General features: G+C 40.6%; 1 protein-coding gene across 4 annotated transcripts; it reads right to left on the reverse strand.

The window, feature by feature from the left end:
* Positions 1 to 195: 195 nt before the first annotated feature.
* On the reverse strand, positions 196 to 11,562 carry prkag3b (protein kinase, AMP-activated, gamma 3b non-catalytic subunit). 4 transcript variants are annotated; one of them, XR_013767307.1, is made up of 13 exons: positions 11,259 to 11,562; positions 9,719 to 9,785; positions 8,752 to 8,858; positions 8,565 to 8,646; positions 7,086 to 7,144; positions 6,735 to 6,907; positions 5,859 to 5,985; positions 5,390 to 5,555; positions 5,202 to 5,239; positions 4,729 to 4,875; positions 3,343 to 3,378; positions 2,804 to 3,199; positions 196 to 1,427 (listed from the first exon to the last, which is right to left on the reverse strand). XR_013767307.1 is itself a non-coding variant. In XM_079170559.1 (13 exons), the coding sequence occupies exons 1-13, from the start codon at positions 11,274 to 11,276 to the stop codon at positions 1,396 to 1,398; spliced, it is 1,035 nt and encodes a 344-aa protein (XP_079026685.1). In that variant the 5' UTR covers positions 11,277 to 11,562; the 3' UTR covers positions 196 to 1,395. The 4 variants fall into 4 exon arrangements, 2 of the variants coding, with proteins under 2 accessions (XP_079026685.1, XP_079026684.1); XM_079170559.1 differs by lacking the exon at positions 2,804 to 3,199 and having other exon boundaries at positions 3,285 to 3,378; positions 6,735 to 6,786; positions 6,862 to 6,907; XR_013767308.1 differs by having other exon boundaries at positions 2,804 to 3,378.
* Between the last annotated feature and the right edge of the window lie 1,874 nt (positions 11,563 to 13,436).

The raw sequence follows: 13,436 nt of genomic DNA on the forward strand, positions 1-13,436 counted from the left end.
TTTAGATCTGATATGGTGCAGAACATAATCATAATAACAAGGTAATAGGGGTGTCATTATCATGTGAACAACATGTTAGTATATTGTTACTAATTAGTGGTAATGTTGTGGTTTAATTTTTGTAACAGCTTTAAAATGGAGCAACAACATGAGGGTCAAATCAGGTAATAAAAACAAGACAACGAAAGGTGTGATAAGAAGGATTGTATATTAGCAAACAGACATAATAAGGGAATAGGGATGATAATAAGGTAATATACTAACAAGGTAATGGTATCATTAATTAAATCGTAGGTAAGTATAAGTGTAACAAACTAACAATTACATGAAAATTATGACGGAGGATAAGCGCATTTATGAAAATGTGATCAGAATTCCAAGATTCAATACTTTCAATGCATGAGTGAATCATTTGTAATCATTTAAAGACCAGAAAGTCACGTGCAAACCATGAAACTTCACTTTTTCTTTTTCATGTTGTATAAACAACTTAATTTCCATCCATCCCATACGACCTCATAGATTGTTTGTTCCAACTTCCTACCCTCTAATGCGAACCCACAGGAGCGTTTTTTTTTCTAAACCACCGGTGGCAGGAGATCAGCGCGTCGTCATAGTTTTAAAAATGTGGGTGACATTGTGAAACAAACGCAGTTTGGTTAATTTTTTCGTAAGCAAAACTAATAAAACATGGTGGAATATGAGTCAAATGTATCAACTCCGTCCACACAGTTGTCACAGCGTAGGAAAGCAAATTGCTATCACCAGATAACCTGTCAATCACAGCACAGTAGTATTATCCAATCACAGCACAGCAGGGCGAGACTTGGCGGAACACTCTTGAACATTAAAAAACACCCCGAACTCTCTGCGCCGACTTTGACGCTCTTTCTATATACTACGTCACCTGACTTCCTCCCTTGCTCCCGTCATAACTACTGTGACTACTAGAGGTTCCTGGGTAACAACAGATGTAAATATGGGTCGTAATAAGCTGCTTGTACAAACGACCTATGGGGTCGTCTTTTGGGGGGAGTCTCCAATATCCCCCAAAAAAATCAAATATAATGCATTTGTCAAGGTCAGTTAATAAAAAAAGTCTCTGGATCATCAGTTTGAAGCTGTTTTCCAGCCACACCTGTGATATACTTCGTCACTGGTAGCTTCCCAGCACAACCACAGTCTTCTACTGGCTGCCACTGAGCCGCATCACTCTGCTATACGGTGCCTTGCTCAAGGGCACATTAATGCTGCTCATAGAGAAGGTTGATTTTCCACTTTGTCTTTCCATATTTGTCTTCCGGACTGGGATTGAAACCATTAACCTCTCAAGATGCATTTTTCTTTGCCAACTCATAGTTGTGTTTAGCGTGATCAGTCTCCCACTGGTTCTCTTCAGTCCTGACAGCACCATCCTTCGTAAATATCTGGAAAAGATCAAATAACAGTTTGTCTCATTTACGTTTGAATTCTTATACCGATTTTAACTTTCGTGGGACGAGAAACTATGACCTCATTTCAACAAATGTTTAGTCAAATGTTGCCACGGAACTAAGAAACACAATCCGATACCATTTAAAACAATTAAATACAGTGAATTTATAAATCGATTTAATATCTACAGTGTTTGAAGACAGAGGACAAGCGCTGAAGCACAAAGCCTAATGCTACAGACCGTTTCATCAGCGCTGAACATCAAAGACGTGTTCACATCATATCAGAGGAACCAGGGAAACTGGATCGTACTGCATCCAAACCACCCGATTTAAGTGTTTACATTGTTAGATCAGCCGTGGAATCAGATATTGGCGGCACATCTTTTTGATCACAACATGTTCTTTGATAAGAAGCAGATGTGACCACCACTGGAGGACTTGTAAAACCAAATGGGAAATGTCAAAGCCGCACATCTCACACGAAGACAAATAGTTCCTCCAAGATGGCGGCTTGTAGTTCGGGTAAATCTGGTATGATGTTAATACAGCATAACTGTAATGACATGCTGACAGAGGACAAGGACGAGGACGCAGGCTTACTTTTTGAGATCTTCAGCCCAACATGTTGGGTCCATTAAGTAGCAGCTTTCGATCATAGCACATGATCTTCATCGGCAGACGGATTTTGCCCAGTTATTATATGTTTTAGCTAACGTGGATAAGAAGTCTTAAAGGTTCTCCAAAAAAGAAAACTAGAATTCTATGAAAACCAGGCAAACTCTTATGCTGCATTCCAGACAACTCAAGATCGGAAATTTCCCAGTTGAAATTTCCAACTTTGGACCTACAAGCGTTCCAACGAGCACAGCAACACCGGAGGCCGAGCTTGTTCTGAACAGGCACTGCAATAGTCCCCAAAACACAAACGCCTTAAATGTTTAATAAATTCTAAATTCTATCACTTTAATTGTATGAGCACAGACACATCTGTCCCCATATGTCAACAGATTCTTGAAGCAGAGATGGATGGGAATGGTACAATATAAGAATGGAAATCCCAGCATGTGTCACCTTGATGGTAAAGGATTTGAGATTCACTGCGTTATTGAAGTATATTTAGCTCATTTTAAGTAATTTACCACGTTAATATACGTTGAATTGAAAAGAAAACTTTAGTTGGGAACAAGGATCACAGGTGTGTTTCCTTTAATGCAGACGCAGTAAATATTTGGGTACCAATTCCCCCTCACATGATCCATTTGGAGAATCTACAGAAGAGCCACAAACAGGCAGCAGCAAGACTTTGCAATTTAAAGGAAATGTGAAGATGCAAGCCGCCAACCAGCAGCTCAGGCCGGGCTTCCTACCTGCGATGTGTTGGCTAAGAGTTGCTGGTGGCATGGTGGTCTCAGAGGAGGAATTTCAGCATGAAGACGATGAGGGGTGTCAGACTTTGTAGAACGTGGAGGATAGGGAAACTGCTTGGTTGGTTTGGTAGTGGAGGTAAAAGTGGATTTTTGTTTATTTGACAGGGGCAGGATGCATCAGAGCAGACTCCGAGAGCATTTAGTTTGATGCTTCAAATGAGAGTTTTAGAATAAATGTAAGGAGGTTATTGATAAGACCCTCATTGTCTTCAGGAGGATGAATAGTTGAAGATGAAGTAGACTTTGTGTTTCTAGGAACATGAGCGTTCACAGGACGAGGAGGAGGAGGAGCAGAGATCGCCAGAAGGAGAAGGAAGCTTTTTGAAGATTTGAAGGCTGATGGACGGATAACCGGGGGAATTCAGAGAAAGAGCAAGAGGTGAATGAAAGGGTTGGAGTCAGGAGTACAGAGCATCAATACCTGCAGGAGTGAGAACCAAGGCCTGTAGAAGGTCAGATAGAGAGACAATCCCTCTCACCACATCATCACCGTCCACCAAAACCAAACGATGCACCTGAAAGAAAAAGGATTTATCTATAACGCTTGATTATAATGCTTCTACAGCCAATCAAGATAAAATCAACCATTGTGCACCACACACTGTAACGGTGAAAAGGAAAGGAAAGAGAAACAAGAAACTGGAAAGGTTACAGTTCTAAACAGTAAAGTGAAATGCTCACCATGGTCTGACACAGTCTCGTAACTGTTTTCCCACACAATTAGCGTGAATGCAGTTTTTTCTAAACGCAAGAAATCCCGCAAAAAAAATAGTTGATGGACTCTTTACCCATTGCCGGTAGACGAGAAGCGTTTGTTTTGTTTTTCATGCATTCTCCCTTTTAAACTCTCTAGACAGAATTCATGTTTCTGTCAACGGAGTCCGGTGGCTTTGAGCAGCGCATGTAAAGTTGTTTCTTTTCACATCCAACTTGATGAACCAATTTCAAACCGAATCAGAGTTGGTGAGTGTTGAAACAGTGGAAAGACTAACTATGGAAGCCCATTACCGACAGTAAAATAAAATAAAAAATCCACCTGAAAAAAATTAAATAAAATGAAATCCACCCAAAAAAAATTATATATATATCCACTCAGAAAAAAAAAGAAAAAAGATTATGTTTTTTTTTTTTTTTTGCATGTCGTATTTGTTCTGGAAAAAAGTTAAAAAAAAAAAAAGAAAAAAAGATTATGATGGTTTTTTTTTTCTTTTTTTGCCGGAAAAAATACGACTTGCAATTCTACACAAGGTAACTATTACTGGTGACTTTTGTAAATGTTAGATGTTATATATCATTATAAGTATTAATATGTAGAATTGCATGTCGTTTTCATGGAGACTGGCGAGGGGATGAAGGGACCTGTGAGGAGATCGTCACTGAAGCGCATGCGCACTTCTAATCTCTTTTGCTAGCAAAAAAAAAAAAACATCATAATCTTTTTTTTTGTTTTTTTTTACTTTTTTCCGGCTACAAAAAAAAAAAATATATATATATATATATATTATTTATTTTTTGGGTGGATATTTTATTTTTTTAGGGGTGGATTTTTTATTTTTTTTTGCTGGGGGGAATGGGCTTCCATAACTAACCAAGACAGTGTTGATGACATTTATTTAGTTTCTTACGTTTGAATGAAGTGTTTTTCGATGACCAACGTCGTAAAACGACTGTTGTCGGAATGGAGTCTGGTGGCTTTGAGGAGAGCAAATGAATTGTATGTTTTGTGCGTTAGTAAATTATAATTGCTGTCCAAATCCCTGTTGATTTTATTTATACTGTATATATGTGTATATCAATATGTGCACGTAATTCCTACTAGATTGAATAAAGATTCGTCAGTCCGATTGTTGACACATGTGCGTTACCTCGGCCTTGGCGATGCGGTCGATGATGGTCTCCAGTGTTTCGTGAGGGTAACACTTGAGGACCCCCTCCATACAGCAGGCTCTGGAGGAAATGGCTTCCCGCATCGTCATGTTCAGGTTGTTGTAGTTTTTCTGGGCGGCTAAGTTCTGATTGATAGAGAAGAAAAACGAGCGTTAAACGAATACTGTGCAGTGACAACACTTCCATCGTGTTCTTTCATGGCGATTCTTCCTCGTTTGAGGGAATTAATCTATGCTTTTGTGAAATTGGGGAACTATATCTAGATTGCACTAATTCATTCGCAAGCTATTTATCTATTTTTTTTACAATACAGTCTTTTTCTGAGTTGTAATCACTATCGAATTGTTGTATTTTATTTCCAAAGTTGACAGTGAAATGTCAACTTGACAAAAAGAACAATACAACTATTTGACTGAGCATGACAAGAGATAGAAGAGTGAAACTAACTTACAATGACATCAAACCTGGAGTACAGCGCCACGACTTTATCTACAGAGGAGACACGGGGAGATGTAGGGACCATAGACGGCACACAACAGAAAAACACTATGCAGAAAACTAAATCAACACTGGGTGGAAATCACAAGTTCTATTGGCTGCTGATGAAACACACAAATGTCTAGAGGGATGTTAGACTACCTTGCTCGTTGACGACGGGCAGAGCGGACACTCTTCTCTCTACAAAAATGGTCAGAGCGTCGAAGACAGACGCCGATTCCTGGACAGTCGCAATCTGTTTGAAGGTACCGATCGCCACTTCATTGATCCGCTTCTGGAGAAACCTGGGTTTAGGAATCTTTGATCGCTGGAGGGGAGGAAAGAGAACCACTACAGTACAAATAAACCAATCGTTTCAAAATAATTTAATAGAAATCCTACAGACCAGGAACTGCACTTTCAGTTTTATATATACTATGCTTTTCAGAATAAAAGAAAACACATTTTATTGTGAAATTGAATTATTTTATCGGGATTTTTCTTATTTGTAGGAAATGTTCAGAATCCTGTGTTTTTAATGACAAAGAAATACATGCTTGTTGTACAGCAAGCATGAGGAATTGTAATCAATATTATGTGGATGTTTATTGCAAAAAGGAAAAAATCTTACAAAGATGTGGAGGAACTTGAGGATGCGTTTGTGAGTGAGGATGTGGAGGACATTTCCTGACGCCGGGTCGATGACCGGCAGTCGGTGTATCTTATTCTTCAACAAGGAGTAGATGGCGTCAAACAGACTGAGGAGACAATAACACTCATGATTTAGGTTAGAATAACTACGCGTGAGGACTGTACCATGGAATGAATAAGAATGACTGTCAGACAGCAGGGAAGATGCCTGGTTAAGCTAAAAAGACGACTCCTCTGGTTGTATAGAAGTCTATGAGAAGATGACTCTACTTCTCTCTTGATTTATTACCAAACAGACCATAAAGCAGGGGATGCTTTAGGGCGGGGCTACACAGTGATTGACAGGTCTCTACCACGGCGTTGTCCAGCGTTCGTTTGTACTAAAACACACTAAGGGGTCGGGTGTCCATTCTTTCCATTAAGTCCACATTTTGTTTCATGCATTGAAAATTAGCAACCCAATTAATATCACAGTTAGCCGCTGGCCCCACCGGGCATCGCTCCTTGCTATATATATATATATATATATATATATATAAGTATATATATAATATGGTCACTTCTGGCTCCAAATAAACAGGATGGCAAGGCTTGAAAACGGTATTCCATAAACCAATAGATGACTTCATGATGGCTACTTCTTATACACAGTATATGTTATTGATATAATATATTTATTAACTAATTAATAAGGGTGAGGAACAAAGGAACATTAAATATATATATATATATCACACTCAGATACCAAGGAGAATGTATGTTCTAAGCTGACATTTTATGATGTATATTGCATTTTAAATGATGAACTGTAACTATGACTCCGACTTTAATGAATTATTTCAAAGACTGGTTTCACCTGCAGTCAGGAGTGATGCTGATCAGTCTGTTGGAGTACTGTAGATAGATCTCTGCAGAGACAGAGAAACAGTTATTATTAACATAAATAAATGAACTATATAAGAACATGGTCGTGTTGTACAGACCTCTCCATGTCTCTATCTTGTGTTCTTCCAGCTCATAGATCTGAACCTGCAGACAAAAACAAACATCATCTCAGCATCTGAATGACATTAATGAAGTATGGATGTGTGATTTGTATTTATAGCTTCCTGTTTATTTTTTGTTGTATAACTGGAAGATTTGACACCACTGTGGCCTGATTTGTTTATTTGCTGCAAGTGTTTAATCCAAAGGTCACACAGCTCACCAGAGGAGACTTGTAGTAACGATGGAGAATGTTGATGAAGTCAGTGATGGTCAGCATACCTGCACACACACACACACACACACACACACATTGGAAACATGGATTCATCAGTGTGTCAATAGCAACAAAAGTCAATTATACCTCACAAAGTTTCTTCCTTATCACATGACTCCATGACTCATTTCTAATGTGGGCATTATGGGTGTTGTACTGACAGCGTTTATCTTTAAATAAACAATCCATTACCACCTGTGGGACAGAAACATATTGAAGTGACAAATCGTTTCCATACTTTCACCCATTTTTTGGGAACCTTTAAGATAGGATGCACTGGAAGAGGGAGCAAAATAAAACACAATAAAAGGCCTGCAGGTTGATATGCAACCACACAAATTAAACAGTTTTGACACAAGAAACACAAAAGCATTAGTAATGACAACAATGGCCGTTACCTGACAAGGATCTTCGTCAATTATCTCGAGAATTAATACTTTGCTCAAACACATTTTAGATTCTTTATTCATCCAACAGCTGTGTTTTCTCTGCTTAAGAAGCATTGTAACCTCACTGGGGTGTTAGCAGGACTTTAGGCAGAAAGTCTGGCTTTAATCTTTTGAATCTTTTGATGAAGATGCACTCGACACGCATGTTTGAGGCTGTCGCCGTTTCTATTCCGAGCAGGAAATGAACACTCGCTGACCTGGTTTACGTGTTCAGTAGCGGTGTTTGTAATGTAACACAAATGTCTCGTTGTTGACCTGCTTCCCCTCTTAATGTTGGCACACGGCATCATTTGAAACCACCTATCTGCACCGAGGAAACCTGAACCCTCAGAATACCGGGCTTCAGCCTGATGTAGGTCACACACCTATTAAATGGTGGCACGAAAGGAACCGCAACACTTTTCCAGTTCATGAAAGAACCTAAAGGTGGCACTGCTTGGCCACATTGTAAATGTGAGTTCATTGTCTTCTGTATTTAATCAGGCAGACTTTTCTGGTTTATTTAGACCGGCTAATAATAATTAAATACACATAAACACTTTATAAAAGCATTATTCGTAAAAACACGTGCGTGATAACACAGACGCATCCCTCTTTTATAATCGTGGAGTTGAAACAGGATGTAGCTCTGCAAGGCAAGAAAGAATAAAACTAGGTATCATTATTATATTATAATTTCAAAAAGGTTTAGATCGGTGGGTTAAATTGGACGCAAAATATTGAAAATAAAACCCAGGTTGCTCAAGATGTTGAAACTGTTTTAGCAGGTCATGATTTTAATGCGTCTTTCCCTGTTTTCTCAGTAAGTTTTGAACATTATTATACAATATATAAGCATTTTTATCCCCCTTTAAGGGGAGCTCAATAATGGGCGGGGACACTGATGATTCGGTAAACTTAGATCATTTGTGTACTGTACACCTCTGTATTAGAGTGTATGTGTATGCAAGATAGACAGAGACGTATGAGGGCTCACCCACAAAGCACTTCAGCTTGTTGTCCCACAGCGGAGCGGCCCTCACCCCGTTAGCCACCAGAGCAAAGAAAGCCTTCTTCACCTGACGTGAACACACACACACACGTTTATTGATAATTACAACCCAGAACACTCATGCAGTTGTGGGTCTTTTGCTGTTAAAAAAAAAGTATTCCATATTCCATACCTGCAGTGTTGTGTCAAAAATGACCAGTTTGGAGCTGGTAGGCATGGCATCATAGCAGCAGTGACTCTTCATGAAGTTCATGTATATGAACGTGTCAGAGTCTGTGCCTGCAGAGGGCGCAAAAGCATGTGTTGAATACGAACAGCCACCTACAACTAAACAACTGAAAACATAGGATTTACACCGCTGGTGCCCAGGGCGGAAACCCTCCGGGTCTGAAAAGTGAAGCGAATGTGGAAGATCATAAAACCTGCATTCGCTCTAGTGTCCACCAGGGGGCGACTCCTCTGGTTGTATAGAAGTCTATGAGAAAATGACTCTACTTCTCTCTTGATTTATTACCTCAGTAAACATTGTAAACATGAGTTTATGGTCTCAATCTCTAGTTTCAAGTCTTCTTCAATACAGCATGATGTTCATTTAGTAAATGATGGTCCATTTAGAGTCAAACAGACCATAAAGCAGGGGATGCTTTAGGGGCGGGGCTTACTGTGATTGACAGGTCTCTACCACGGCATTGACCGATCTGGGAGTTGTCCGTGTTTTATTCACCGTTCAGTTATACTTAGCTCCTCCCTCTCGTCTCACTTCTGGTTGTAAAAAGCCAAGACGGCGATGGCCAAAATCCAAGATGGCGACGGCAAAAAAGGCTGAACTCAAAGCTTCAAAACGTCAGTCAACAAACCAATAAGTGACGTCACCGTGACTATGCCCACTTCTTATAAAATGTATAAACAGATATGTCAAATCCAAATATCGACAACCCTTTTTTTTTGCAATAATCACGATAAATGTTGGGCTTTGATCTGGGCGTCAGAATGTGGTTTTTCGTTATTAAGTCAGTCTGGTTGGAGTTTGTTTGCACATCGTCACTGCTGCCAGGAAACACAGTGGCTGTGACTGTAGAGGTAGTTTAATAAGCACAGGAATAGAAGTTTACAAGGTTACAAAACATTCTCCTCTTTACCTCTGCTCTTCATTGACAGAACATGTTGTTCCACTTCCTCATCCTGGTCCATCTCAAATAACGGGACCTGGCAAAGGAAGCAGATCAACGGTTTACGCTTTGAACACTGAATTAAACTCAACACACAGCTCTGCAATGACCCTCATCCAGGACAGGCGTAGGCGTGATGTTCCCCCCCCGAGGGCTTGTTTGTAACTCATGTCGCCATGTCCCCCCTCTGACATGTCCCATTAGAGAGAAGCAGTTAGTACAGACGCGGTCGTTGTAGAAGCAGCTGTGAGAAGTTTCTATAGGTCGGCTGGTGCATGTCATGGCGGGAGACCAAGAATCTGCTGGCGGGACGTCAGCGTTGAGGTTGCGGCTGCCACAACTGACTCCACAGTCTTTCAATGAAGACAGGCTGCCAATGAGGAAAACACTTGGTAATGACAACTATGGCAAATCTATAGAACATGGAATTGAAGCAGTTCCAACATTGGGAAACACCCAGGTGACTCAGGAAGCTGTTCTCAGATATTTAAACGTCAAAGGAATTCCTAACCAAGCAGGTTATTTTTGAAAGACTTTGGCCGTCTGGGTGGTCTGTCCTCAACAGAGGTAAACACAGATGGGTCCTGCAGTTATTAGATCTATATAGTTGGACTGTCTTGGATGGTCTTGTGATACAGCTAAGGGGAAGGATGCCACAACATTCCTAGGGCACCTCCCTTTTCGAAAGTCTCATCATTACAGATAACCTGAAGACAAAAACCTTTGACATCCTGAAGAGTCTGCAGCGGAATGATTTGAACTGGTGCTCCACAAACTCCCCCAAAAAAGCTGGAGGAAGTGGCAGCAGCTCTGTTGCCACCATGAGTGAGTGAGTGAGTGAGTGAGTGAGGTGGATGCGTCCGGAGCAGACAGCTGTTGGAGCAGTAAAGCTGTCAAGTGGTAATAAATGTAAAGTCAGCGTTGGTAATTTTAAATTACACAGTAACACTATAGATGAGTAATCCAGAACAAATTGTTTTAAAAAAGCATGAATATATTGTATTCATTTAAAGCAGTCCTCAAACATAGTGTAACCATGTCATAAGACTTCAGTAGACTTAAGAACAAACATGACTTGGACCTCTACAGAAAATAAAAGTCACATAATACACACTACTGTTTACTAACCCGGTAACAATTTGGCCTCAATTTAGCATATCGACCAGACACGGTACAGCCATACAGTATATTAGGTCTTGTTAATAATTCAACAGAATGATTGAAAGATTAATGAAATACAAATCAAGCTTTCAGAGGCTCTGTTGACATCTCACAGCTGATAAGCTACAGAAATTGAATCAGTGCGTTCACACAGACTGTGTTTAGGCCAACAGACAATATTGTGACTATGATTTACTGTAGACGGTAAATGAAGACAAATACAAGTAAAACGTGCAATGTAAAAGAAGCGCCATAGTGTTTTTTTATTTGCTGCTTCTCAGTTCCAAAGCCCTGTTCCAAACACACACACCAACCAGGGGGGTGGGGGTGAGTAAGCAGAGCGTCTTACCTCCGCAAGAGGCTCCATGGTTTGGGGGAAGAGAAGCAGAGAGGAAGCCTCTCTGGAACCAGACCGACTGGTGAAACCCTGGACTACAGCGCCCGACCCGCTGTCCAACTCGGACGTCCGTCGGGCACTCCTACCATGTCTGATAAAGAAGTCCCGGCACAGTGAAGAAGGGCTGAGACGGGGTCGGAAGCAAGGGAGGAAAGAAAGAAAGAAGGAGGTATTGGACGAAAAAGGGGGAGAGAGCAGAATCTGTGAACCACCGGCCAGCGTCAGCCAGCAGGGTGTGAATGTCTGGGAAAGACTGAGGTCTAAATCCGGACTGAGGGGTGAGAGGCCTGTGGCATTCACAAAGAGAGAGAGAGAGAGGGAGAGAGAGAGGGAGGGAGGGGAAACGTGTACAGGGAGAGTTGAGGCAGCTAAAGACAGACACATACCCTAGTATGGTGACACACATCATCCATCGGTGAGAACTTCAGGTGGCAGCATGGAAACCAAACAAAGACCAGAAACGTCATCGCTGTCACTTCAGTTGTAGAAGAACAGAGCCGGATCTCCACTAAAGTTCAATCATTTAAATCTAAACTGATGATTTGTTTTGATAGATGGTCGATAATGGAAAGTATGTGCAATCTGTTATCATGCTATTTATGCAGGAGCTTATGTGCTAAAACATGCAAAACCCCTTTTGTATGTTATATTAATGAGTGAACAGGGACATGATTAGGACTAACATGCAGGTCTGGCCCCTCAGCTTGTTTCACTCTTAATTGTGCACGTGACGTGGTTTTTCCCCAATACAACACAAACCCACGACGCCTGCATTCTCTCAATTATCAAGGTTACAGCAACTCCTTTCTGATCTGCAGCCATGTTGGCTTTAAAGTGCAGGTGTAACACAACAGTACTACGAGTCTACTTTAGACTACTAGCACAGCAGCTCCTGCTTCTTTCTGCGTTTGCTCATATGGGGACTAATTAGCATAGTTAATCGAATTATGAGGGAGTCTCCCTCAACTGGTTCTGATGCTGCACAACCGGCTGTAAACACCAACACTGACAAATCATGAAACTGGAGCTGTTACACGTGTTAGCGAACATTAGCATGTATTTGGAGTTGTGTTTCTGGACATCATAGGGAAGCACAATATTTAGTAAATACTGTGTGAGAAACTCCTGAGGGAGCAACACGTCTGGCTCTTTGGCTGCTAAACGTGCCTTTGTGTTCACCAGCCAGCTGCTGACCTCGTCCGTCGTCTGGGGTTGTTGCAGGTCAAGTACACGTGAAAGTTACAGGCTGGAGAACTAGAACGCTCCGTAGAGCCGAGCTGTGGGTTTGTACAAACAAAGGGACAACTTTCATATTTCAGTTATTTGATTTTCTTTGAACAAAAAGAAGAAAAAATAACTAGACCAGTGCAGCTTTAAGGCTTCGTGTGGGAGATGTTCAAGTTTCACTGTCAAGCTATTTATAGACGTACCGAGCAGCCGTACTAGACTGTCCACTCCTTCTCACACAGTTGTGATGAGTTTATATGCAGCCTTAAAATCACTAAAAAACTGATCTAACGTGTCATCACCAATGACAAGTAATTACTACGTCAAATCTAAGTCGTACGGACATAAAAATCCCACGCTGAGCACAGCCAAGTGTTTGCATTTCACTTGTACTTGGAGGTGAAACTGGCTGGTTGAACTCAGCCAATAAACCGCATTCATTCTGCAGTAAAGTAAAAATAATAACTTTATATTAATAGTTTACTGTTTGAATAGTCCTGACACTGAGCCTGGTTCCCGTCTTCACTAGTTCTCTGCATGTACGATCGTTGGCCGGCTGCTTTATGGAAGATCAGATATTTCAACTTGTACAATAGTTGAATACACGGTTCTATCTGCAGGTCACTGTGAGGTATCATGTACATTTGCTTTGAATTATACAATATTACAAATCAACTAATTCAAGTAGTAACACGATACTATTAGTCTTGTATTGTTGAGCGTGGTGTTAGTTGAGAGGCTCAGAGGCTGAACACGCTCTGGAGGAAAAGAGGAAAATGTAATCATAGCTAATAAATATTAAATATTAAGTTCCTGATACCAAAAAATAAACAACTCTGACAAACTAGTTATTTTATATATCTGTAAAAAAAAAGGAACACCCGTGTTTAGAATAATTCCAAA

Source organism: Pholis gunnellus (assembly GCF_910591455.1).
Source record: "Pholis gunnellus genome assembly, chromosome: 12".
Classification (NCBI taxonomy): Eukaryota; Metazoa; Chordata; class Actinopteri; order Perciformes; family Pholidae; genus Pholis; species Pholis gunnellus.